This window comes from Fusarium musae, chromosome 4 (assembly GCF_019915245.1).
Source record: "Fusarium musae strain F31 chromosome 4, whole genome shotgun sequence".
In the NCBI taxonomy this organism is placed as follows: Eukaryota; Fungi; Ascomycota; class Sordariomycetes; order Hypocreales; family Nectriaceae; genus Fusarium; species Fusarium musae.
The window spans coordinates 2,475,421-2,502,810 of record NC_058390.1 but is presented as its reverse complement, the minus strand read 5'-3'; the positions used below and the strand labels follow the sequence as shown (position 1 = coordinate 2,502,810).

The window sequence follows — 27,390 nt, the reverse complement described above, 5'->3', positions numbered from 1 at the left end:
CATTCATGTGCAAGCGATCATGAGATCCCCACGATGCGGCGTTGTGCACGGTTGGAGGTAGAGACCAATTCGAGCCACTGGCAGCCCGTTTTCGCCCACCATCAGCCTCAATTGCGTGTCTTTGAGTTGCTACTAAGCCTTCCTTGGACAAGCCACCACACGCTGGACATTGAGAATCGGATTGGGCTCTGTGGGCCGGCACAGGTAGATCTCACACCGTGGCAGGCTAGAGAAACTAGAAGCCTAGAACTCGTCTACTGCAGCGAAGGCTTGCAAGGTGGTCTGATGTCGATCATCCTGTGGGACTACAGTACAGTAATTATTACGCGGTAGTTCATCAAGGCAAGCTTAATCCTTGAGCACTAATGTAGCCATCCAGCCTCCCCCGAATTGACGCCCACAGGCTCGCCGCCTGCACACGACCATGCAGTTTTACAAAACAACCATTGTTGTTGCATTCATTGCATCTGATAAAGAGGCAACAGGCGAGGTTCTTGCGGATGGGGGTGCGCGGCTGATCAGGTTGAAATACATCAGCTTTGCTGTTACACAGCCAGCTCATCAGACACTTATGGATTCTTACATGTTTGTGAATCGTGAGCAGTCACCGATTGGACTTTGGTTTCATTCACTTCAAAAGTACAGTACTCGACGATGAGAACAACCCTTTCGAGGCTTGCACCGTATAGTAGCTGCTGTTCCTTCCCCCAGACAATACTGCATAGTCCCGGTCGGTGGGAGTAGCTGGGCCTCCCGCACGCCGGACGGTACGTAGGTACCATCTATCTATCTATCTACTAGACTGAAACAAAGGATTGCGGGCGCGTTTCCGCACACTACACCAGATCAGATGCGCCCGTCTCAGCTCGGTCTACGTACATACGGATGCTAATTGTCGATTTCTTTAGAAAGGGGGGGGGGGGGGGGGGGGGACACACTGCAAGCTGCAAGATCCAGGTATCTCGATCCGCTACTCCGTATACCCCGAGGTATCCTATCGGCCGATGCTATCCTGCATCCTTCATCCTTCTGAGTTTTATTATGACGTTGCGCCAACCATCGCGGGCACTTTGTCCCGCAGAGCTGGCACCACCCAAAGAAAACAAAGTCGCCAGATCGAACGGTTGAACTGGAGCAGACTATGGGCCCCGGTGGTGAGCAAGTTTCTCACGATGTTGCATCAGTCACTGCCCGTTTCCTGCCCTGGCATCCAGGTGCTGTATCTGTACGGTATGTATGTACTGCGCAATCTGTACAGAGTACTACGTACATACATACTTATGTACATTAGACCCCTTTGCCTTTTGAGGTCTCATCTCATCCATCTTCGGGGTTTTTTTTCTTGTTGCTTTCCGGGTGGTTAGGTTTATCTGATGACTGGTAACCAATGACCTCCTTGCAGGTGGATCTGGCAGCTTAACGGTAGCTGGGCAGCCGGGGGCCTCAGAAACGTGTTTGACTTGAAGCTAACAAACTTACAAACTTATGTACAAAAAGGTAAACAGGTTAGTCCATCCAAAGGCTACCATGACTGAATGCGGACGGCTCTCTCCACTGGCAGTACACGTGGTGGACCGCAAATGCAGGGCGGCGGGCGAGCTGCCTCTCGAATCCCACTAACTGGCAACATTCCGCTTGTGCAGGTAAAATGCTTGCACTATAGGAGGAGACTTTACATACTTACATACTTGTACTCCAGTAGGTACAAACAGTACTGTATCCGTACGTGCTTTCGTTATATACCTACGAAATGGAGACATGGAGACCTGACAATGACCATCGCCGTATCCGAGTGCGGGCCCGGGGGCCGAATGAGACGGCTTGGAGATGCCAAGCTCGTTCACGATGCAAAAGTTCATGATCTCAGATAGAAGCTCGACTAGACTAGGTAGGTAGGTATTTACTGACTGAACTGGCTGGTTTTACATGATATCACGCTGGAGAAGCAGATTGTGAAGAGATTACACTGCTCGAAGCTCGGGCAATTTGCCTCGTTGGCCGCAATAAGAATTTACGCGTGTGACTGGAGATGGAGATGGTCCACATACATAACATACATACCTATGTACGTACATACCTTCCAGGAAATATAGATCTACGCATCGGCTCCTGGCATTGATGCAATCTCTGATTCACATCCGTTTGACAGGCATTCCTTCCAGGGCTAATCGTTGCTTTCCACCCCGAGTTTTTGGAGTTCGCATAGGTCGTAGATACGAGGCCCAGGAACCAAACTCTGTCGGCAGTTGGTCAAAGTTTATAATGAAATCTACCGAATGGGATCTGCAAAGTGTCTGTCAATCGCGCTGGTATCGTCTAAAAGAAAAAGACTTTGATTATGAAGGTTCCAACTTCACATAACGATGAACGTTGTGTCATTCTTAATAGCACCACAGGGTCTTGCTTGCTCGCTGTTGGTAGGTTCCGTAGGTACCTTAGGTATGGAATTCTGTTCTGTTGGATCCTTCCAGCCCTCCTACCTACCTACCTACCTAGTCAGGCACCCAGTTGAACTTCCATTACGGGAAAAATGGGGCAATCTCCCGCTAGGGCTTCCTTGTCCTTTCTTTACTGGGCAGTTCGTGTCATGGATGCCAAATTATAATGACAGCAGGTTAACCTAGGTTAGTAGTACCTCACTTCAACTACTGTAGGTAACCAAACATTCTACCATGGGAACCACCTCATGGCCGGCCCGCCTTCTGTCAACTCTACATATGTACGAGACAGGATCAAAGCGCGCGCTGTTGTGGTGCAACGATAATGGCCAGCGACTGGCTCTTGATTGACCCTCCCGGCCCTTCTCGTCCTCGTTGTTGACCAAGGTATTCAATTCGTCATAAACCTCGTTTGAGAATCAGCTTTCAATATTCTTAAATCCTTACCACATGAGACATCTAGTCAAAGGCGAAACCCCTCTTTAACTACAAATCGTCGTCAGCAGTGAAATGATAGGCACTCAGTATCATTTTGAACTAGTTCGTACGTAGGCAGAGTCATCTCGCTGCCATGTTGAAACTTGAATGTTGATGTTCAATCCGACTTCGGCTGGCCTCAAACCTGCGCCAGCCCAACCGATGTTGATCAGCGCGAGCTATCGGAAGTGACAGAGTGGTTGCCGGCATGGGTACCTAAAGTGTCACTTTGGTAAATCATCCCCGATGGATCTCATGCAAGCGCCGCTGCTCTCTATGTATATGTACATACATACATACAGTACAGTACAGGAGCCTGGAAGTTTTAATCCCCGGCTTCCAGCCCTCCGCCAGGGGCCCCCTGGCCATCGACTGGCCTCCCTTCGATCTTCGCAAATCGACTCTATACATGGGCCCAGAGAAAGTTCGTATGAAAGTCACTCTCTAAGTTCTCCTAATTGACAAAACTAACAGTGCAACAGGACAGCTTTTCCTAAAGGAACCTTATGCATTAAGGATTCATACTGCTGAGCAACAAACTCAAACACATGTCGGCGGTGAGCCCCCCCCCCTCCCTTGCTTTCCCATGGTTGTTCTGACAGGTCTCAAGACTAGCCAAAACCCCGGGGTGCTCTCGCGGCACAGATATCGTATAATATTCGCCGAGAGTTTAACCACAAACAGGTATTCTGAGGTACATCTCGCGGAGTCAACTTAACCCAAATGACCCCAGCCGGACCAGTGTGACGGGCGTTGGCAAGGTCTCATTCACCCGTTCATAATTAACGCAAAACAGATCTGATATGATAAGTGGTTGGTTAACGGCACATCCCTACCACTCAATATTCTTTGGCCAACCGCGCCCGTCCCGACATACGGAGTACCTAAGCGTGCGCTGCAGCCTCTCGATTCCAACGGTCTCGATGATGCACAGCACTCAAAAAAGCAACGAATAACGTTGATTGACAAAACTCAGCTCACCACCAGCCCCTTCTCGAGAGCTGATTTGCAGACATGCTTGTCACCTTTCTTACAGTATTTCTGGAGATGCTGATAAGCGCAGCATGAGCAATGTGATATGGCGAGTCATTCGGCAGTACTTTCACATCGTGCATGATGCGTCGCAAACCCCAGACTCAATCTGAGATGCCGTGTCAAATTGAACAGGCAATCACACCCTCTTCTGAATAAGCGTTCTTTGACACAATCAGGCATGAGGCCTCCGCCATTTAATCATATGTGCTATGTAAAGCTAATTAGCTCTAATCAGATGCCGGGAAACAGTAGCCTCACATGCGACACCTTGTCAACTGCCGACAACGAAACATGGTGATATTCTCGAAACCAAGCATCTCACGATGGCGACTACAGAGTACCGTCAACACCTTTGCGACCCTCGGGCGGACTGACAATGATCGTTGATTGGATGTTCGGTCCTCATAAGCAGAGCAAGATTTTAGGGGAAGTAAGACCGTCCCCACGGCACATTCAACCAACGCCAGCCGATCGGATCACGGTACAATGACGTGGCCGTGCTTCCACAAAGAGGCCCCCAGATCGATTCCTTTTCTGGGTCTGCCTACACCTTGAGTCCTTGACCTCGAAACATTGCCGAGGCGCACACGGAGATGCAGATGGAGCCGTCCACCACAATGCTGGTGACGGATTCCAATGCTACGCCAAGTCCTACTCTGTTTTGTGAGTTGACAGGGGTGGGTTGCGCCCGAAGCGATCGGTGAGGGTTTGGGAGTTGCCCGTGGCTCCTCCAAACGCCAGGCTCTCGCTCGGTCAAGGTCGCTAGTTGGTCATCATATTGAGCAGTCAGATATACTAAACGGACTTTGTGAGCTGCTTGCCACTCGCGAGGGATTTGTGCATGTCACCACCATATCAGATACCATGATCATGAAGAAGGCGCAATACTCATGTATTCGTATTTAGGCTGAAGACCAGCGGCGAAGCATCTGACACAATATATCGTGCAATCATTCCAAAGGAATGGATTCCCATTGAGCAGCTCAGTCAGGAGAAACAAGGACAGGGATCTATCGAGCATCAACACCAGGACGGAATGGCGGGAACCCTGGGATCTGGCTTGCTGTGGGGCGGATTCGACAGTACGATCGTCTGATCCCAGGGAGCCGTGCGCTAGTGAGATCCTGCCCGTCCCGGGAGCACCACACCGCTTTCAGTGCTTCCATACACCCCTTTTCGGTGAGGGCAAGACCAAGGATCGTCGGTGGTGTTCCGAGGCCTACTCCAACAGGCGAAGTCCACGATAGGAGTGACACTTCCAGACTTTTCATGCTCCATGAGTTAGATCCGATATATGCATCAGGATAGGAACTGCGTCAGGCTGCAGGGAGACACAAGAGATTTCTGAAAAATCTGAGATCCTGGGCCCGCGCATGGATACGTCGATCGCAGAACTTCATTAGCTCAGCATGTCAAACATGCAGCAAGACCCTTGGAACCTACCAAGCTTCCTGTCCAGGTAAAAAGGGAACCAGCGCATACTACCGGCCGGTATTGCATATAACACTTTAACCCGCCAGTCAGTTCTACAAGTTTGTGTCGTTTGCGCTTTACCGCTTGCGTACGATAAGCGCCGAGGGTTGTGATGTACCAAGTAAGGTCCTTGTGGTCTTTGTCAGAATTGGCAAGGAAGTTATTGGCTACCATTACTCAATGTCAACTTTGGATGAATGCCAATGTAGTCTTGGCCAAGAACAGTCTATCAAATCACCACTTTGGCAACCGCTGGTTTGACTGGCAGTTCTCGGCCCTGCTTTATTCAAAGTTGTGGGCTAATAGTGCTTGTGCAAGTGTACAGCATGCTTGCACTATCATTGAAGGAAGGGTGCAAGATTGAAGATGCGGCCTTCAAGCCACACCACCCAGCAACGTTTTCACAGTACATATGTACATACGTACGCACGGGTATTCGTGTGGTGCTTTCTGCTAACCTTGGCATTGAAGAGTGGCCTGATTTTGTAGAAAGCCACTATCGGGCACTTGCACGGACTGCCCAACTCATCCTAGCCCCGGACCGCTTTGACGGTTGGTCAGCCTCGTTGGATCGTAATCGCTCGCGACAAGGCTAGCGGTCAGAACGTTATTTGCATCCGTGTAGAAATTGACCGTGAGGAAGAATCTACCAAGCGACCGCCACGTTCTGGCCTTGGGCTTTGAGTTTTACGAATCAACGGCGCTGGGAGGCAGCTTCTAACCGAGCTCTAAGCGTACGCCACCAAAGGTATTCACGCTATGGACAGTTTTACGGAGTCTTCTCGTTGCTGATTCTTGAATTGTGGAGTACGTATTGGCGTCAATGGTTTCGGGCAGTATTCCGCTCCAGAACTCTCAACCTCTGGGACTGTTTATTATCTGGTCAGTCCAAAGGAATGTTCTCAAGCTAATAGGGCATCGTCTTTGCTAGGGCGCCTGGCACGCGAAGTTTGGTTCTCCTTCTTCTGGCACTGGCACTGGCACCGATCCGTCGTCTCAGCCTTGCCGACCCTGGCTAGAAGCCAGACTTGACCGATAGCTTATTTTCAGCCGGCTGAGGCTTCTTTGCTTCTTTCACAGACTCTCTCAAAGCAAACTTGGGACCAATTATGTTAGCTGAGCTGGCGTGATGGGTCAATTAATCATACGATATACTGAAAGGCTTGTGCATCGGCTCTAGGAAACTTTCCTTCGGAGGGATGAGATGCGATAAAATTGACCAGTCATCAATCAAGCTGCGAATTACTCACAACCAGTGCCAAATGATTGACGTTGACAGGTATGATGCAAACAATATGGATAGGGAAAGACAATGCATACGACATGGCAAAGACCAATTGGTGGGAGGGTGCAACTGAATCAAGCCCTTTTCTCTCTCTCTCTCTCTCTCTCTCTCTCTCTCAGCTTTCTGTCCAGAAACTTCCTCGTGCAGCAAAGACTTTACCGGGCTTTTGACTCCCAAGAATGTCATCGCATCTCGGCTCATCTAATCGCATCGCATCGTATCGCTATCGTATCTCATCTCCCCCAATATCATGGCGGGGTGCCACCCTGGCTGGACTGGAAGCTGGGTGGCAACCCCACTAACTACCTACCAAGGCACTCCCCTTGATTCTCCTTCACTCGACTTCAACATGTCGATTCACTTCGACGCTGGCCTTTCCAGGTCAAGGACAGACTAGGAAATATCATCGACGTGTCCATCGGTCCATGGAAGAAACAGTCTTTCTGCGAACAGTCCCCCCAATTCCGGCATAATCTGAAGTTGGGCTTGGAGTTATACTGTCACCATCACAATCACATCTGTGAAAAATGGCAATTACCAAGTGGCCCTGATCAAGCACACGCCTTGACTGCAAGTTACATAAGTTGTGCCAGTTCACGAGACAACACACTGACCATCGTCATGAGTCAGGCTGAGCATCATAGTGAACGCCACGCATGATAGGCAGTTCCAGAAAAACCTTCGAGAAGAATGCCAAGCAGTGATTTGCTTGATCCAGAAGCGTCAGACAAATGGGAGAACTGCCGACCTAGAGCGTCCTTGATTTTCGGTATCTTGTTTCCCATCCCCATGATCCATGATCATGATCATGACACGAGGAAGTTTTTGGCGAAAACATCACCACACCATATCATGACGCAAAAATCTGTACAAAGCCACTCGCTTTTTTGCTGTCAAAACCGTAGAGAGAAACAGCCACAGAAACGGAAACGGAAACGAAAACGAAAACTGATGCATCAAGCAGCGAAACATTCATTGCTCGCGGTCCATTTCATTGATTATTCGTAGGTATCATTAACCTCCTCTCTTATTCTTCCTCCCATTCCACCCCCATTCCTTTTCATATTGTACAAGATAGATAAAGAGAAGACTTATTGCTGACGCTTCTCAACACCTTCACGACCAACGTTGCTCAGGTCCACCTCCTCGCCCTTGGTAGCGGGCTCACGGAGACCAGACTGAGCGGCAGAGTCGGTGCCAATAGGGCCCTCCTGCTTGCCAGCGCCGACGTTGACGGTGCGAGCATCAGCCGATTGCCAGTCGGAAGCCTTAGGGGGCTGTTCGGGGAGAGGGAGGTTGGCCTGGGTCTCGGCAATCTTCTGGTCCTTGGATTGTGTCATATTGATGAGAGAGAGAGAGAGAGAGAGAGAGAGAGAGTTCCTGAGAATGGTTGTTAGTATTTAATCCTGATACAATTCAATATTTTTGAAATGATATGTGACTTACTGGATTCAATGGTAGTTGAGGTTGTGACGAACAAGTCTTGTGATGCGGTTGAGTTGAGTTAGAGTTGGAGATTGTGATATTGAACTGACGAAGCTTCTCTCAACGGTCCTTTAATACCTATTCATTCTCATTCACCTTCTCCATAATTACACTCTTTCCCTCCAAGCAAACGCACGCACAAGCTCATCACGATGCCATTTCCAATTCTGACGTCAGTGAATCACTGACGTCACAAAAACATCACCGCGCAAAATGCTCCGGCTTATTCTCCACATCGAAACATCATCTTTGACGTTACATGTTCCACGATGTTTCTGACAGATTCTGCATATCTCAGAGGTACATACATATTACTGTACATACAGTACTCAACGACTCACGCTAGCCACGCTAAGACAGATCGCGGATCGACGCCCACTCGATATCCCCGGGAGGTGAGGAGACTACAAGGATCACGACCAAGGTGATGCTGTCGCTGCTTCAGCTACCAAGTCAATTCCTTGGTTAGCCTGACTCGGGACCCAAGGAGCACGCGACATATCAACCTAAATAAACCAAGGCACTCAGCTAGGTAGTCAATCGATGGATTCACCAAGCCAAGCAAGTATCTAAACCCGAACCAAAACCGAGGCTGGCACCCAAAACGCCCCAACTGCAATGTCATTGATGCAGTGCATAGTGGCTGTAAAGCAAATATCGACATCCAACATCCACTACCCATCGTGACGTTTCAAACTCCCACTACCTCAGACACGATCATGATCAACTCATCCTCAACTCCTCCCTCCCTCACGCTACTCGTCGATCCGTCTCTGCAGATGTGGGCTTCTCTCCTGCGTCTGGGTTGAGGTAATCTGCGTCTTCAGCAGCTTCGTATTCGCCAATCAAGTCTGCAACAACCTGCCGTGCCTCATCAAACTCGTTGAGGTTCTCGGAAAACGGTGCTGTCTTCTTGTATCCTTCCATAAAGGCATTACGCTTACGCATGCCATCGTACTGCCTTAGAATTCTCTTAAAGAGCTGTAATTATGTGAGCCACTGTGTCGAATGGAGTAAGTAAACTGGAGGTCTTGCATACCGTCGCAATACTTGTGTGGTTGGCGAGCATAAGACCGCTTACACGGTGGCTCATGGGGATGTATGGACTTCTCTTTGTCAGGGCAACTTGAATGCTTGCAGGCCCCCATGGAATGAACGTGGCCAGCCGTCGTTCCCGGATACGAAGCAGACTCTTGTGAACATCCGTCGGATCAACCTCACCCTGAATAACATTAAGAATGGAGATGTAGCAACTTTTCTTGCCGGGAACAGTAGACACCATGCGGTTCTTGGGCTGTAGTAGACGTCTCATCACATCCAACACTGTTGTTTTGCGAACTGTCTTGGCTTGCTCGACTTGGTCACCGGTGAATGGCGTGTAGGCAGTCATGAGGAAATGACATCTGGGAGTTGGGATGAGGGAGGCTAGGATGCTGACAAGATCATTGTGCATGTAACCGGGGTATCGAAGCGTTGTTGTACTGGCAGACATGACAGTAGCAACCTGATAATTGTCAGTGCCCTTACTTCATCTCACACATCTCCTCACACTCGTGATCTTGCTGCGTGCACAACTGGCAAGATCGAGGCTATAGCACTCACCAGCTGGTTTGTTTGTTGAAAGGATGGCTCCTGGACATGCAACCTATCGGCAGCAATGTGTGACAAAGCACCATTATCCAAAACGACAACAGAGTCAGCATTTTGCGTTAATCTTCGCATAGATAGGATACTGTTATAAGGATGAACAACAACGTCACCCGCGTTTGTTGTGTCCGGGAAGACCGAGTACGTTTGGATGATCTTCTTGGGAAACCGATCGTTAAGCCTCTCGAGGAGGAACGATCCAAGACCTGATCCCGTACCGCCGGCAATTGAGTGCAACATCATGAAGCCCTGGAGTATGAAGTGTCAGTAAGCAGGTTCTAGCCGGCCAAGCAAGGCTCACCTCAAGAGAGTCACTGCCATCTGCCTCTCGATCAATCATCTCCATGATGTCCTCGTACACCGCCTCACCACTCTGGTAACCATCACCCCAGTTGTTGGCGGCACCAACGCCATCTTTGCCCACGTAAAAGTTCTCGGGGTTATAAATATTTCTGTAAGGTCCAGTCTGGATACCGTTGATGACCTACAGAGGCTGCTTAGCACTTGGTCACCTTGTTATCATGGTCCAAGACGCACCCTCGGTTCCAGATCAATTAGGATGGCTCGGGGTATGTATCTCGTATCGTCGCTCTGGTAGTAAAAGACATCTTTTCGGTCACCGCCTTCAGTCGCAAAGTCTTCTAGGTTTCCATCTTGGCTGATGCCGTGTTCCTGGCAGAGCTGTTGCCAAAACTGGCTTCCAACTGTGCACGAATAGAATCAGCAAAGTTCGATTTATCTGTATGCGCATGGCCGCAAGAGAAAGCCGCAAGATGGAGGCATAGATGCGGGCATATCGAGGAAGCAGATAATGAATGGTCTGGTCTATATGGCGGCGGGGGGATGGGTTATAACTAACTGCTGTTGCCGCACTGCCCGGCCTGGATCGTAATGATTTCCCTGAGAATTGATATGTGAGTACCTGAATCAGGTCGTCATCGGCCGGGAGGATTGAACTTACCTTGGCATGTTGTTTAGAGGCTGAAAAGTTGTTGTTTTAGAGCCAATTCTTTTTTCCCTCTGGGCACCATCTTGGGGAAACTGACGCGACGCGTGCCGCACTTTCTTACCTGCCCTGAGCTTCTCTGCCTCCAGGGCAGCAGCTCCCCTACGGGCCCTACCACACAGCACAGGTACGCCTGTTGATCCCCGCCCCCGCGTTTCACATGAGCCTTAAGCTGCTGAGCTCTCACTTGGTCATTTTCAATTTTGAACCTCATTCAACCTGAAAGGAAGAGTACCTTACTTTACTTCTCCCTGCCTTGCTCTTCAAGATTACTGACCCAGTAGTGATTTACACGAGACCTTCAAAGTGGGTGGTTAGTTTATGCATGTTCCAGTTGCTATCCTCTCGGGGTGGTTTCTTATTTCGTGGCTCAATTACAACTACAATATGACAAACGTACAACTTCAAACATACCATCACTAGGTACTGAAACATCAAGATTCTCCCAGGCCCCTCTCAGTATAGGTTATTAAAAACAACTTTTGTATTCCATACACTGATCAAGTCAATCTTTGCCTGCTTGAGCATTCCCACGAAAATCCCAAATATGACTTTGCCCGCAAAAAGAAGATATAAAACGTCGAATGCTTGACAACGCCCGCAATGCTGCTCCCTGCACCTTACCTTTCTATGTAAGCACCTGATATCGGAGTGTGCTTCTATATACTCTTCTCCAGTTCCCACCACATTACTTCTTCTTATTATGGACCTTGTTCTTCTCCAAAGCTTCTGCAAGCTCCTTAGCCATGTCCGCCGTCTTGACCTGAATCATCCAAGTCTCAAGTCCATCACCCTTCTCGTTCGACGTGGTCATCTTGACGTACTTCTTGTCAGCCTTGTAAGACATGTCGGCGAGGACTGCTCGGTTCATAGCAATATGTCCACGGGGCTCTGCTCGCAGAAGAAGACGAACAACACTCGTCTCCTTGTGCTTTAGCAGTCGAAGAGCTCCTACACCCTGTACCGACCACGGACTCTGAGACTTGGGCTTCTTGTCATCCGACTTCTCAGTGGCCAGCACAAACTTCAACACCTTTGCCCGTACATCATGCATGATATCCTCGTCCTGCTCCAGGTTCTCGGCCAAGTTGACCTGCTCGTGCTTCTCGCCTTCTTCATCGCCTCCGGCGGCTCCTTCGGCTTGGTTCGATGGTTCCGGGGTCCCGCCAGCTGGTGTTGTGGCCAGGCTAGAGCCTCCCCCAAGACTGAACGGTGTGTCTACACCCGTCGCTTTAGTGGGGCGATTTTCCGATGTGGAAAAAGAGGAGACTTACTGGTCCCGGTGGTAGAACCACCAGCAGGCGGTTGAAGGTTGCCGTTCTGGTTGGATCCAAATGTTGGTACTGAGTTTTGCGATGGCGAGGCTCCTGTGAAGCTAAACCCCGGCGCTCCGGTAGATCCAGGCGCCGCTCCAAAAGCGGGAGCATTGTTATTACTGCCAGCTCCGAAGGCTGGGGTCGATGTGGCGTTGCTTGCACCTCCAAATTGGAACGGATTGGAACCTCCAGAAGGTGCGGCGGTGGCCCCAAAGCTGAACATGCCTCCAGGAGCTGATGATGGGGCAGAAGCTGCGTTACCTCCATCGTTGCCCGAGGAGAACGGATTATTGAACGACGAAGAAGCAGAGTTTCCTCCGAACTGGAAACCGAACGACCCTCCAGAGTTGGTCGAGTTTGCACCAAAAGACGAGCCTGCATTGTTAGCAGCAGGTGCCGTAGAAGCACCGCCAAACAGAGGTGTCGAAGTGCCCGAGCCACCACCAAATGAGGGAGCAGCAGGAGCTGTAGAGGCGCCACCAAAGCTGAAGATGGGTGCGGCCGAAGCCCCAGTGCTGCCACCATCGAATGCCTTCTTGGCTGGTGATGGTCCATCCTGCTTCATGGGACTACCATCAAGCGCGGCTGCACCAGACGACGTAGGCGACTGAGGTGCTCCAAAGAGGGGCTTGTTCACACCGTTGATCTTATCAGCACCAGCGGAAGGCGCCCCGAAGCTGAAAATGGGGGCAGCAGCAGGCTTGTCTGCCGGAGGAGCAGCATCAGTCTTGGGCGCCGTCGCATCGCCAGAGCTGGGGGCACCAAACAGAGGCTTGGCAGTTGACGCCGAGGCATTGCCGAACAAGTTGGTGGCGGTGCTTGTAGGCTTTGCACCAAATAAAGACGTAGCAGTAGTCGATTCTGCACTGGGAGTACCAAAGAGTGAAGTCTTAGCAGTTTCATTGTTAGTGGGTTTGGCACCAAACAACGTAGACGACTGCATCGAGGGGCCGCTTGACTCAGCAGGCTTGCTTACGGTACCAAACAGGTTGGTAGTGGGTGGAGGAGTGTTGGACTTCTCATCAGACTTGGTTCCAAATAAGCTTGTAGCAACAGGCTTTGTTGACTCTCCAGCCTTAGATGGCTTCGTAGCGGGTTCAGGCGCGAAGAGAGACCCAAAATTTGCCGGAGCCGCTGAAGCCTTAGACTCGAACAGTGACTTCTTGGGGGCCTCATCGTTCTCCTTGTCGGATTCACCTCCCGTCTTGTCGGCCTGATCCGAGACTGGCGTTGCTTCTTTTTCTGCAGGCTTGTCCTGCTTGGCGGCACCGAATAGGTTCGAGGTGGGAGGCTTCGAGGCGAACAAAGAACTCGTCGGCGCTGAAGTGGCCTTTCCAAACAAAGAGGTAGTTTGGCTTGTGGATGCAGAGCCAGGTGGCGCAAATTTGATAGGGGTGGTGCTAGGGTTCCAGGTCTGGTCGACGGGCTTCTCAGCTGCTGTCTCGTCCTTCTCCCCAACCCGCACCGGCTGTCCATCATTATCCTTGGTAACTCGGTCAAACAGACTTCGGCCAGGGGTGCTCTCCCTAGTACCAGGTACACTAGACCCAGCAGCGAGGCCACTGGCAGGGGCAGGCTTCTGTCCGAACAGGCCGATGCCAGCCTGAGAAGCAGTGTCGGCGCCGCTAGCTGCCGCACTTGGCTCGTCGCTGTTTCCGGTTGCCTGGCTATGATCCTCGACATCTGAGTCGGCCTCACTCTCGGCATCGGCATCAACACCACTGTTCTTGGCCGAGCTTGCATCAGAAAGGTAGCCAAAGATGTTTCCACCAGAAGAAGCGCCAGCAGCACTGCCGGGCTTAGGGTTCTGAAAGATGCTGCGGGCAAGCGAACTACCGCCGCCGTTGGGCTTGTTGAAAGCAAAGGGGTTTGGCTTAGCAGCAGCCCCATCATCGGTGGGCTTGGTAGAAGGTTTGAAGGGAGACGCGGCGGGGGCAGTTGAGTTGTTGGCAATCTTCTCGAAGAGAGATTTGGCGGCAGAAGCAGTGCCCTTCTGCATCTTGGAGGGTTGGCCATCAGCCTCATCGCTCACGGAAGCCCTGCGTTTGTTCTTGCCCAAGGTGGAAGCTGGAGTAGGAACGGGTGCAGGAGTTGGCGCATCCTGCTCCTGGTCATCTTCTTCACGGCCAGGAGCACGTCGCTTGTTGTTGCTGGAAGAGCCGTTCACAGTAGCATCTTTGGTGATATCATCATCGGCCTTGCGCTTCTTGGTAGCAGTGGTCTTTGTAGGAGTTGGTTCGGCATTTTCTTCCTCTGGCTCAGGGAGGCCATGCTCACGACGCCATCTCTTGAGCACATCCAGCGAAGGTTTAACATTCTGGAATTCGTAGAGTCCGTAGCGTAACAGAATAATACTCCTGCTCTTCTCGAACTCCTTTGCAAAGTTGATTACATTAAGCTTCCAATCCTTCTTGGAAAAAATTTCGTTGGCCGCATATTTGAGTCGTCGGAGATCGAGAATACAGTAGAACTGTCGTCGCTGCTCTTCGTCGAACTCGGGAGGACAGAGATGCGAGAGGAATTGGTCGGCGTAAATAGAGCCCTTGGAGTTCCAACCTTGAGGGATCTTCTTCGTTAGAACCTCGCCAGACAGTTCGGGATCGGGGTCCTCGATACGCATGTGGAACAGCTCCTTGGATGTGGTCTTGTCGGCCATACCACGGGGGGTAGCATGTGCAGTCGATTCTCGATAGACACGGTTCGGCTCGGGGGTAGCACCGGGAGCGAACACCTTTTTCGGAGTGTTCTGAGGGATGCTCGGGGAGAAAGGAGTGATGGAGGGACTATCGGAGGTGGTAGAAGCCCTGAAGATATTACGGGATGTAGAAATGGTAGATCTGTTGAGGCTACTGGACGGCGTCTCATCGCGAGTCTTCAGTAGCCTCCGTGCTGGCGCACTCTGCGGAACGCCGAGACGGCTGCTCTTTAACGGCGTTGAGACGTAGGCGCGCTTCGCAAAGGGGAGAGCAGGACGCGGCCGAGGCGTGCCCTTGCCAGCCTCGGCGAGTTCGTTGTCGCCGGGAATTGAAAAGGTGACCATCTTGCGCGATGGCCGATGGTTGACGAATGGGGTTGAAGGCGGAAAAAGCTTTGTATGATGAAGGGTGATGACAATGGAACCACGATCCAAGGACCAAAGCCAAAGGGTCGCGTTTTTTTGAACCTGAGAGCGTGCGTCGAGGTAGGTTACGTGACCTGACCAGGTAGCAAAAGGAGAATAAAGAAAGGACAACGGCCAGAAATTGATGAGAAACAGTCAAAGAACAGCTAAAGAAGCCGTTTTTTTTTTTTTTTTTTGACGAGAGGCGGTGCGGCGTGATGGATGGCAACGCAGCGCAGTCGCCTTCAGTCCAGGGTCGCCCTGGGAAACCGTAACGAAAATATGAAAAGAGTTGTACGACGGGGGAGATGTTTTGGCCTGGGCGCCAGGTGCAGTCCAGTGCCTTTTGGCTGCCCGGGGGTATGAGCGGGCGGCTGATGACCCTCTTTCACGGGCGCTCCACTCTTTAGGTTCAAAAAAAAAAAGTAGTTGTGGGCCTCCCGCCCAGGCTAAGCCAGGCCATAAGGAACCTCCGTCATAAATTCTCAGGCACCAAAAACCGGTTGCGACAACATTCGTACGAAACCAAAGGCATCCATCCATCCATCCTCCATCTTGCAGGTCCCGTGACCGGCCTGCATCATGGATTTCCCCCAAGACACTGGCTGTTCATCATCAGCCCATTTCAGATTTTCATATCTCTGATGCAGATCAGCCATTTAATCAACGGACGGGATTGGATGGCAAACTGTGTGACTTGACAGAGCCGATTTCACAACTTGCACGACTGAAAACATCCTCACACATATATCAGGTTCATCTTACGCATCTGAGAATACTATCACTTAGAAACGGGGGGGGGGGGAGCCAATCTTTAGTTATCGAATCACCGAATCCCATTGTTGCATCCTGAGCTACCTAGTCCAAACTACCAAAAGAGCGTGATCTTCTCTCACTGAACATGTTACGAGAAGGTTCGTAGATATCTGGCTATGGCCTTGTCCATAGCTACCCGGTTTGATACCGTCGTTGTCAATAAACGACAGAGGTATGAAAACAGAAGAAATAATACAGAATTGAAAAGAGAGGGAGTAAGCAACATTGGCCAAAGTAAAAACGAATAAAAGTCAGATCCATAAACCCCATTCCCATCCTAAGAAATCAAATTTACGCTTACTTGGTGGCAAGTTTCTTCTTTTGCTCCTCCAGATACTCCTCATCGGAAGCATCCAGGATGTCGTATTCCTCGTCTGTCATGAATCCATCTTCAGAATAGTCCCATTCGTCATCAATAGTTTCTGACTCTTTAGGCTCCTCAACGACAGAGACAGGCTTAACAGCCTCGTGGATGCTAGCCACAGGTGACTCTTTCTCAAGCTTGGGGAAAATCATCTGGCTCGAGGCTTGGCTGTCATTCTCTTGCTTGGGCTCCTCAATAGCTGCGGGCTCGTGCTCCGGCTCGGGCTCAGGCTTGGGCTCCTCCTTCACAATTCGGACATTGACATCACACCACAGTCTGTGACCAAATTTCTCACCGTCGGGACTTGTAAGACGCCAGTAAGAGATGACCTTGCCAGGCCGGGCGGGTGTCCGAAGAAGGACAGTAAAGGGAAATTCCTGACCAGGGCCAAGAGGAGCATAGCACACGGTAGACTCTGAGGCAGACACAAGCTCGGAGATGCCGGCAGGGTGATTAGAGTCAACATGGCCCATGTAATCGCCGCTCACAAATCTGACGGAGCAGCCAGCGGGCCAGTTCTCCTTGCCATCGTTGCGGAGAGTCCATGTTTGTTCAAAAACATGGTTAGGGGGGAGAATAGTACCATCAGGGATAGTCTCGCGAACGAATACACCCTTGAATTCCGCCTTGGGGGTAGGAATGGGCTCGGGAGTAGTAGATTCCTTCTTGATTTCCTTCTTTACCCCAGACTCGGGCGTCTTGACGGAAATCTTGGCTGGAACAGGTTCAGTTGGCTTCACATCAACGATAGTGCGGACAGGGTTGATGGAGTTGCTGGGGACCGTGACTTCAGTCTCAGTAGACTTGGACGAGCTCCGGTGGTCACCCATTTCAGGCATATCCTGGCCATCCTGGTTCTCGCCAGTTGTCGTCACACTGATGTGACGGACAGGAGTCTTGAACTGAATCAAGGGATGAGTCTTGTTGTGCGCGTTAATGGGGCTGGCCTCGCAGTTGGCACAGAAGTCCAGATCATTGCAGATAGCACATTTGTATCGGGTGCCACGGATGTAATTGGGGTACGCCTGGCTTCCGGAGCAGAGAGGTCCGTCGCAGCAAATGCCCACATGGACGGCTGCTGGTGCGCGAGCACGGACATCAGTGAGTGGCTCATAGATGGGTGCAAATCGGTGGCCAGGGTGGATGATCTTCACAGACTTGATGCAAGCAGAACAGTAATCCCAGTCAGGACAGTCGAGGCACTTATGACGGATACCTGTGATGTACTTGTCGCAGCCATCGCAAATGGCGTGGTGCATATGGTTACGGCCTGGGCTCATCTTGGCTGCAACATGATGGGGCATCTTGGTTCCCTTGACAGCGGGGGCAAATCCGTGCTTGGGGTGGTGGCCGTGCTTGTCCTTAGCAAAGCATGGTTGGCAGAGATCGAAGTCTTCGCAGACTGTGCAATGAAGAAACTCAGCCTCGGGGTGTTCTTGCACACAGCAGTTGCATGTTCGCATGATGCCGAGAGTGGCCCAAGGAGCAGCGAGGGGCTCGAAAATTGGCTTGGACAATTGAAATGTCTGAACGGGAGGTGGAATCTTAGACTCGACCTTGGTCTCAATGACAGTCTCAACTTTGACCTCCGCCTTGGGCTTGGGCTTAGGGGCGATAGTCTCGGTGGTGCTCTGGACGAGTTGTCCATCAACAGTTGAGCGCTTGATCAACCAGTGATCTCGACCATGGCAGGTGATGCCTTGATCGACACATGACTGGCAAAGATCAAAGTCTCCATCGTCACAGGTAGAACAGTGGTAGTGAACATCAGGAATATTGTTTTCGCAGCTGTTGCAACAGACTGCGAAGCCAGGACCAGCGTGAGTGAACATGGCAGGGCATTTGTTCAACGAGGGACCTTCAGACTTGGGCAAAGAGAATGGAGCTCGTTGGTGCTTGGTTACGGGGAGAGACTGGGGTGTCTGCTTTAGCACCGACTGTCGTTCCATAAGATTAGCAAGGCGGCTCTCAAAATCCAGACGAGCATCCCGACGTTCTTCAATGAGTCTCGCAGCATCACTGAGGAGAGCAGAGTTGTAAGTTCGCGATAGAGGGCTAATACGGACCGGAAGAGTCGTCTCGGGAGATGTGATGATTGATGCTGGGGTTGGTGCAGGAACCTCAGCTGCGGGAGTGGGTGCAGGGCTTGGCTCTGCGGAGGTCTCGTGAGCTTCTTTGGGAGCCTCGTCCATGCCCATAGGAGAAGAACCAAATGCGGCGGTTTCATGCTCATCTTCGACGGTGACAGGCTTAGGGACTGTAATCTTGGGCTGTTCTTTGACGGTAACACGAATCTTGAGCTTAGACTTTGCCTTGGCGGCGCGGTAGAGCTGCTTGTAGATGGGGATGTTTTCGGCCTCAAGCAGAACATAAGACGCAGCAGAATCGGAGTATCGCTCAAATGCGACCTGAGCGTCTCCAGGGATGTGCAAGAATGTACGGATCTGATAGCGTGTTAGTTGTTGCTTAATTAATTACTGAACCGCCAACTCTGGTAAGGTGGCGACGTAGAATGGCAGAATCTCTGGAACTGCTCAACGCGAGAGCAGTATTTGTCAACATACATTAGATTCAAGAGTTCTTGGGACCATATCCCGAAGAGGCATCTTGGTGCGACGAGTGATGCCCTCGAACATCACCTTGACGGTGATGGCATGGTCCAGACCAGCGTTATGCGTGGTGGAAGCCATTTTGGCGATATTTCCAGGAAGGCTGCTAAAAGAAGAGAATGTTAGGATCTCAGTTTATTCTCGTCGTGCTCGATCCGCGAAGGACGAGGATGATGAAGAGAAGGGAAGAATGACGACTGCGGATGGTGGAGCCTTACATATGGTAGCCTGGGGCGGTGACGAGGATGTTAATGCTGTTATCGGTGGTCGAGATAACCTAGCAATCGGCGGTGACAAGATGGTTGTCACTCGTCATGAGAATCTGCAACCAACGCTCTGAAAAGAAACGATGTTGGGTGATAAAAGAGAAAAGGCCGCCTGATGATAGATAGGCGCAAGAGTTTTAGAAGGAGGAGGAGAGGGTGAGATTGATGGAAGAAAAGAAGAGAAGAGGAGAGGATAAGGAAGAAGTAAGAAGAGAAGCTTCCACTGTACCACTGTACGCGGGTCCTGAGCTGCCTGTAGGTGAGGTGAGGTGAGGTGCCTAGGATGCCTGCAGGGGGCGTGCTGCGAATTACTGATGCCCCGGATTTCAGGTAGAGACTGACTGACTGGTACTTTCACCTTGGCAACTAAATAAATCTAGCCGCAGACTCAGTGACACATTAGGTACCAAAGAATGAAAGATACCTTGAGGCTACGCTGTCATGCCACGGCAAGCCGCGATGGCTTCTGGTAAGCCCCAAGTAGCGTGGCTGTAGCACCAGCCGACTCGCACCGTAACTCGTAGCGATTGGAAACTGGAAAACTCCCTGCACCAGCTGACGGGGGATGATCCGGGCTGGGCTGGGCTGGCTTCGGTACTGAGGGGTCGGTCGATCGGGGCACTTTTTCGGTGTTAGTGCATGGACTAGAAGGATGATGTGAGGCCGTCAGTGGACGGATGGCGATAGACGCAACCCTTGGGGCAAAAGGCAAAAGGGTAAAGATCCAATGCAGGCAATACTGATGATGACGAGGTCTTACTGGTAGCCAGCAGACCAGATACGATACTGGAGAGATGGGTAGTACCGTGAGTCGTGAGGGTTGAAATATATTGGGTAGGACCAGCATACATACACACAGTTTCTGGGCGAGTCTATCTTGTTCCAGTCATGCATGCACTGATACCCGGATTACCGAATGTTTGAGGATAGTGATTCATAAGTTCACTGGGGGCACTGTTTCGTCTTTTGCTGTGTAACCACAACCACAAACCCTGTCAGATATTGATAATGAGATCCATTGAAAGTACTCTATTCGATTAAGGCAGCTATTCGTCAACCTTTTTTTTTGTTTTTTTATGTGTCCTGTGATCGATTGACAAGGGGTGGTTGGTGTTGACACACGACTAATGTACAGAGTACATGGTGAGTATAGGTAGGGAGACAGTATGGGGACTCTTTATGATAATAAACTCTATCATGATAACATTTCAACCAGGGGCTTGTTTATTTTGCTGCAGCAGTGGCTGCTCGGTCTATTCTATTCAATTCAACAGCCTCTGGGGGTCTATTTGGCACTGAAAGCAGCAAACAATACAGATATTCTCTTTTCCTCATGTATCTAGTACCTACTTAGGTCGAGGTCCTCCCTCACCTTGGTACTTCTATCACGTCTAACACGACTAGGACTACTCTGTAGACACAGCAATCCCGTCCCCTTGGCTCTCTAAAACTCCCCCGGATTGAAAAGAGTGGAGAGCGGAGCCCTCTATGGAGTGGCGTCAACACTCTGAAAGAGGGGCCGGAGTCCCATACTTGACTCCTGATAGGGCAAAGGCCTCAGGAGCCTCGTTGACGCCCTGCGCTCCAACCCCAGACGATATCTGTGGTCAGGTACCACATGACGGCAAACACCTCGACGCATACGCAACGCCGTTTTCACCTCACCGACGCCGCCGTGAACTGACTCTATTGGATGCTCGTAGGTCACGGACTACCGTCAAAGGTCACGATGGTCTCTGGGTCTTGAAGTTTGGGGCCCTGAAGAGAGCAAGCTCCCCACTTCCAGGCTAAGTCAATATGGCCCGTAGCTGAAGTGTTTGTTCCTCAGCGGGCAGAAGTCGGAATTCTCTCGGCTTACAATGGCTGGTGTCAGAGTCCTCCTTTTTTTTTTTTTTTTTTTTTTTTTTTGCAATACCGTATCAAGATGAAAAGGGCATGATAGAACCGCAGACCTGGACCGGTTTAGACTGGAACACACTAGAAGTCCATGAAGTGGCCAAACAAGCTTTTCGGTCAGCCTGGCTCGTTTGTCAGTCTCGGGATCGAGCCTGTTCGACCAAAATGCAGCACCTTATTCGCCGTCTAGGCAGAGAGGGTGTTATCTGTCTCTATCAGGTCTCAGAGCTGCTTGTACGCGTGCTCATTGTCGCCTAGACGTTGTCGCCTCCTCCAAAAGCTTCAATCTCGGCGATTTAACTGAACTCAATCTTTGTTGTTTGATACGGTTGTTCAGTGAAACATGTCAATCGGGGGGGGGGAGGGGGGGGGAGGTTGTACCCTTGGATTCAAGGTGAGATCATCCGGGCCGGATACACTTGCACTTGGTCCACTCGCAGAGTAAGCTTGTACCTTGCCTAGAGCTCTGCGCATCACAAGCTCTCGTCCCAGGCCAGGGCTAATGACATTCCCGACTCATACGGATAGTACTTTGTGTCCCTTTATGATCAAACATCATCTTGTATCTCAGTATCAGAGTCGCGGCTTATCACAACTAAACTCACCTTCGGCCTCTGGACTGTATAGGTAGCTCTCCAATTGATCAGTACAATCAACTCGCCAATTACGTACGGCTTGGAGGCTCACAACAAACGTTTCTCTTCCCTCCCCCGCCTCCCCAAACCAAAATCGTCTTACGCGGACCTCAGAGATCTAAGCTGCTAAGCTAAGGGAGAGCTCCATGCAGCTTACCCGGCTACGCGGTCAGTTCTAATTGCATGAGTCGTTGAAGGCCGACTTGAGTATGGCTCCGAGGTGCTGCGTAAGACAATGGCATCCACCTGTCAAGCTATCAAAATCGACAAGAGAAGCTAGCCTGCTAGGTACACTAGGTAGAATACCTAGCTTCTGAGGTACCTAGACTAAGTAGGTAGCTAATATGCACGTATTGACAACTCGTGACTTCATTACCCCATCATCACCTCCCCACATTCTTGTTTACTTCTTATTTCCACATCAACTCTTTGTTCCTCTTATCATGCATGGCATAATGTTCACTCGCTTGGGTCCTCAGTGATGTTCGTTAAAGCATGACATCTTCTGTCCAAGCCATCAAATTATGCCACAACTGGAAATATCAAGAGATCATTGGAGACTTGGGAGTTATCTTGGAATCTACCCAATTCGGTTGGTCTTGGTCTTCTTGGCTTCACATGTGCCCGTAAGACGAACGTGGAGAAGCCCGCCTGGTTGGCCAATGCATGCATCGACTCTTTACAACTGACATGATAGTACAGCTCTCGGCTTAGTGAGGTGGAGAAGCACCTAGTTCATTCCCTTCCATGACATCTATGCGAGCCGTGTTGCATCAAGGTTTTGTCTGTTTGGCTGGGGTAATGAGCAGATTGGTATCAGGTAGTAGCAGATTCATTCAGCTGGATATAGTAACGGAGGACTCTGTCTCACCACTACCTGTCATATATCTGTAGTTCCCGTGGATAAACCATATAACCAACGGTGTAATTCTTGAGAGTATGTATCGGCTACAAGGGAAAAAAACAGAGCCTGCACTGCCTGGAGAGAGAAACAAACTACTCTACTACAGTGCCCTTGCTGTATTGCCTTCATCTATCTGACCGAGATGCTGATATGGTTGACTTCATTGAACTACATTTCACCATAAGTAGATTACAGAGGGCACTTCTCGTGAGTTGATTTGATACATCTTCGTTCGATATCACCATTGTTTTCCACTGCCAATTAACCATGTCAAGACCAATAACAGACGGAATCAGGTATAAAATATGCCATGGACACCAAACACCATTGCCATGAAAACACAAATCCATGCGTAACTGTCAAGCGCAAACGTGTGACTGTGTTGGGGAGAATAAATGGATTGCTAGGCAGAAAGGATAACCAGTAGCAATTCAGCCCCCCAAAAGACCTCCCGTCCAACTCTTGTTCATCCTCTTCCTTCCAATATCCTTGGCCAAGACAAACTCCGTCTCCCAACGATAGAAAGAACACTAATCAGGAAACTCTTGCCCATTCAACTCCCATCTGTTAATCCATTCCAGGTAATGATGTCGAGTTCGTAGAGTTAAGATATATAGTAATGCATCCATCTTGTCCCCTCAACCGGAACCATTCAAACAAAATAAAGCCACGCTTCAGGCATGGACTTAACCCCCAATGAATGACTTGACATCAAAGTTGTAATTTCTTCCCCCGCCCCCATCCATCCTCTGATCATGCTCCTGGTTCTTCTGTTTGCCTCTGTAAGGCTTTTGTTGTAGAATAGCAGATACTTTTGTGTTTTAGTAGGTATAAAGTCGTAATTGTAGCTATTAAATCGGGTACGAGTAGAAAGCGTTTGGACAAGCGAAGAAAGTGTATCCCGGTATGCCCCAGTTCTACTGCGGATAGTAGACCATGCCGGATGTCTGTTGGGGATAGTAGAAGCCGTCAGGGCTGGGTGTCACCATGCCACCCATACCCATGACACTGGGTTGGTAGCCTTGAGGCGCAGGGTAGCCAGAATAGTTGGTAACCGGCGGCAGCTGTGACGCGTCGAAGTAGTAAACCATCCCATTCGCTTCTTGGACCACTAGACTGGACCCGGGAGCAGGGGGTGGGCCGTTGTTAGACATCACAGGCTGCTCGGGCTGATTCTGAGGCGTGAAGCTGCCAGGAGGACCTGGCTGGCTGGGCACAAATGCAGGTGCAGTACTGGATGGTCCCATACTGGGAGTGTTGTAGTTGGGTGGATAATAGTATCCCTGCTGAGGCTGCGCTTGATATGGCTGCTGGTTGTAGTAAGGTTGCTGACCATAAGTGTTTGGCTGGAAAGGAGCAGCATGAATGGCTCTCTCAGGAATCTGAGACAAAGGCGTACCAGTAGAATGCTGAGATGGATAAGACGGCTGGCGAGTATGTGATTCTTGAGGCAGGCCATTAGCCATTTGAATAGGCACCTGCTGGTGGAAGGCCTGCTGATAAGCCTGGGGGCCTTGCGTTAAGGTAGGTGACTCGATATCAGCAACAGATATGTTCTTCTGTGGACGAGGCTGATGCATGGGCAGAGCCGAGGTGGGCCGGTTCTCCTGGAAAGCAGGCTTTTGAGGAAGGGGATATGTCTGAGGTGGAGGCAGATCGTTGATTGATGTCTCCAGTGCGTGAGGTCTCTCGACACTAAAGGCAGGATCGGCTGGCCCATAGGCAGAGGCGGGAGCAGCCATTGACGGGACCATTGTGTTCATTGGCATTTCAGGACGAGGAGCAGGAGGTAGTCGAACAACCGGTCGCGTATTCTCAACAGGGATAGGGGGCCGTGAGATAGCGGAACCTGTGGGCGAAAACATGTAATCACGGTCCACAATGGAAGACCGCCTGCTCATTGCCACGCTAGGAGAATACACGCTGCCATAGTAACTACCTCCAAAAACACTTGTTCGTCTCGAGAAACCACCCATAGAGCCAAAGCCAGAACGAGGTTTTCCTCGCATTCGCTGCTGGTTGGGTCGCATAGCCCGGGGGATGAAGATGAAAGATCTGTCAGCGGCAGGGTAGATATATCGAGGAGGATTGTTGGGTAGCGAGATACGGACGGGTTTGTCCCGACGCAGAGGTGGCCGATGATCGGGGAGCTTGGTATACTGCTTCACGGCAAGACGTGGAATGACAACCGGCCCTGTCATAGACGGAAGGGACACCCGAACCTGTGCGTTACCGATATGCTTCTCAGTGGAGAGAGTGCGGTTGATTGGAGTCGGGTTTGGATCACATGTCGGAATGAAGCCATTTCCGTTGGCTGGGCCCTCCTGTTCCACCATGTGTCGAGGGCGTGCTGGAGGTGCGGGCTCTACGACGGTGTCGTGCATATCATGTGCCCATGGAGAGTTGGTCGTAGGGTCCGCAGGCTGGTGCAATTGGCTATGTATATCAGTATATGGATGAAGTAAGGAATGGGAAGGCATTATCATACTTGATGGGAGCAAAAGGGCCTCCAATACCACCACGGCCACCTCGACCTCGACCTCGACCAAAAGGACGAAATCCATTTGCTGCGGGCCCGGCATGTCTGTGGTCGTGCATAAAGAAGGCACCACGGTTTGGGACGAAAGCTGGGTCCTCATCTCTCTTGCGTTTGTAATCTTCGTGCTCTTGTCGACGTCTGTTTGCAGGAGCAGCAGGTGGCCTGGCGGCTGCTGAGCTCACTACTATGGGGGCAGCAGGAGACTTGCTGGGTGACGGGGCAACGACCTCGTCAAAATGCATCTCCTGTACTGGGGGGGATTGGTCTGTGATGGACAAACCGTGCAGCATCACGTCCGTTTCGGTAACAGGCTTGCCGTTCTGGCCGGGGCCGGAACCGGACCCCGACTTATGGCTATGGCCGGCATGCTTGGCAGCGCCATTGACCTTCCTCCTCACATTCGGGGACGTTGGCGAGGCCTCGTCAATGTTGCTGGTATCGCTATCATCTGCAGGATCATTGTCGTCTGTCAGGGAGCCGTCGGTGATGGAATCGTCATCGAGGTCGAGGGTCTCCGGGCCAGCCTCGTCTTCGCCCTCGTCCTCAACACGGCGACGTTGACCGATAAGCTTCCTACGTCGAGGAACAGAGGAAGCCATGATTGCGCAGCGGTGAAGGAGACGGAGGAGCCGACAGAGGGGGCTTCGGAGACTCGATAATATGGGTGCGACGGGGTTTGCGGGTCATACGGCGGCGGAGGCCGGAGAGGGAAAGCGATAGAAACGGTGGGATGACGAAACGATCGATGAGTGATTGATACGCCGAGGGAAACCAGAACCGGCCGGCGGCAGACGATGAAAATAATCCAGAAGCCAGATAATAGATGAAAATAAGTCGTAACGGGCGAAAAAGTGCAACAAGCAAGCAGACGCTAGACGAAGGAACCGATCGAAAACAAGAGAGGGGGATGACAAGAGATGGAAATCGTTGTCAGCTCTCAGCCGCGAATGGTTGCAGTTGTAGTAGTCTTTTTTTATAAATAAATAATGAAAAAAATGCAAGCACGGGCTTTGTCGTGGATGGAGAGCGAGTCGTCGAGTCGAGTCGAGGCCAGACCAGACGGGACAGGGAACTTGAAGCCGGGCGAGGAGGAAGAGGCGGCGTGCGGAGGATGTGGAGGTGGAGGAGGGAAAAGAGGGAGAGAGAGAAAAGGGAAGGGAAGTTTAATGTAAATCTACAGCAAGTAACCTAGAGGATGGGGGATGGATAACCTAGAGGTAGTTCGACTGGCGGTGGTGATGACTTTTGTCATGTCCCTGTAAGGTAAGTAGGTAAGGATGAATGGTATGGTATGGCTGGGCTGTCCAGTCCAAGAGAAGATTTGCTAAGGCACTGTAAATCGGATCGCCAGAATCCATCTGCTAAGTCAGGTCCTGGTAGCATGGGTCTCCCCAGTCGATGAGGCCCAGCCCCAGAGACAGGCAGCTCATACGCCGCCTATGAGGTGTCGTGGAGGGAGCTACTGAATTGTTACTGATGAGCTGATGGCTTTTCAAGAGCCGAAGTACCACACAGGCTACTCTGTGGTGTACGGTGACATCCATTGGATGTCAGACCAGTGTCTTCTTCAGATACCCCACCACCAGCTTAGTACCTGGCCCAACTTTAGGGTAGGCATCCATACCTAGGTAGTGTGCCTGAGGTGTAGTTCAGGTTCCATTACTTTCAAGGAAAAGCCATTTGAGACGAGCCCAGGGCATCCGTGTGGATCCTAACAACTATCGTCTATCCAACACGATCAGCTTGATTCAGATCATCGTGGCATCAACATCGGGAACAGAGACATCTTATGAGCAGCTTGAGATTCGATAGGACTTGGACCCACCGAGCCTGCTTTCATTCCTACCTACTAAGGTACTCCTAGACTTCAACCCAAGTTACTGGGCAACACACTAAACTTTCACCACTACACTTGTCCCGCTTTATGTACCTGCAACCAACTGGAGGCTCAACTCAACACATTAGGTGCGCGGCTCACGACTCACGACACGGCCTTGCTGGAGCACCGCAGGATACCATACATAACGTTGGACGAACAAGCATCACCTGATGGAAGTCTGGATTTGGTATCTGCGTCGCCTTTTAGGGTGCCATATCTG

At 50.8% G+C, this 27,390-nt stretch overlaps 5 protein-coding genes across 5 annotated transcripts; all 5 read right to left on the bottom strand.

Annotated features, from left to right (window-relative positions):
- Positions 1-7,799: 7,799 nt before the first annotated feature.
- Positions 7,800-8,279, bottom strand: J7337_005701 (uncharacterized protein; the record flags this gene model as incomplete). Its single annotated transcript, XM_044823375.1, has 2 exons — positions 7,800-8,088; positions 8,272-8,279. 2 exons carry the CDS (start codon positions 8,277-8,279, stop codon positions 7,800-7,802), a joined length of 297 nt encoding a protein of 98 aa, XP_044681866.1.
- Positions 8,280-8,943: 664 nt separating this feature from the next.
- J7337_005700 (uncharacterized protein) lies at positions 8,944-10,809 on the bottom strand (the record flags this gene model as incomplete). The annotated part of the gene is made up of 7 exons (XM_044823374.1): positions 8,944-9,174; positions 9,233-9,697; positions 9,796-10,089; positions 10,142-10,324; positions 10,378-10,544; positions 10,700-10,740; positions 10,802-10,809. 7 exons carry the CDS (start codon positions 10,807-10,809, stop codon positions 8,944-8,946), a joined length of 1,389 nt encoding a protein of 462 aa, XP_044681865.1.
- Positions 10,810-11,534: 725 nt separating this feature from the next.
- Positions 11,535-15,202, bottom strand: J7337_005699 (uncharacterized protein; the record flags this gene model as incomplete). Its single annotated transcript, XM_044823373.1, has 2 exons — positions 11,535-12,064; positions 12,121-15,202. 2 exons carry the CDS (start codon positions 15,200-15,202, stop codon positions 11,535-11,537), a joined length of 3,612 nt encoding a protein of 1,203 aa, XP_044681864.1.
- Positions 15,203-16,375: 1,173 nt separating this feature from the next.
- On the bottom strand, positions 16,376-19,132 carry J7337_005698 (uncharacterized protein; the record flags this gene model as incomplete). The annotated part of the gene is made up of 2 exons (XM_044823372.1): positions 16,376-18,886; positions 19,007-19,132. The coding sequence occupies 2 exons, from the start codon at positions 19,130-19,132 to the stop codon at positions 16,376-16,378; spliced, it is 2,637 nt and encodes an 878-aa protein (XP_044681863.1).
- A 4,537-nt stretch (positions 19,133-23,669) lies between these two features.
- Positions 23,670-25,890, bottom strand: J7337_005697 (uncharacterized protein; the record flags this gene model as incomplete). Its single annotated transcript, XM_044823371.1, has 2 exons — positions 23,670-25,188; positions 25,241-25,890. 2 exons carry the CDS (start codon positions 25,888-25,890, stop codon positions 23,670-23,672), a joined length of 2,169 nt encoding a protein of 722 aa, XP_044681862.1.
- Positions 25,891-27,390: the final 1,500 nt, after the last annotated feature.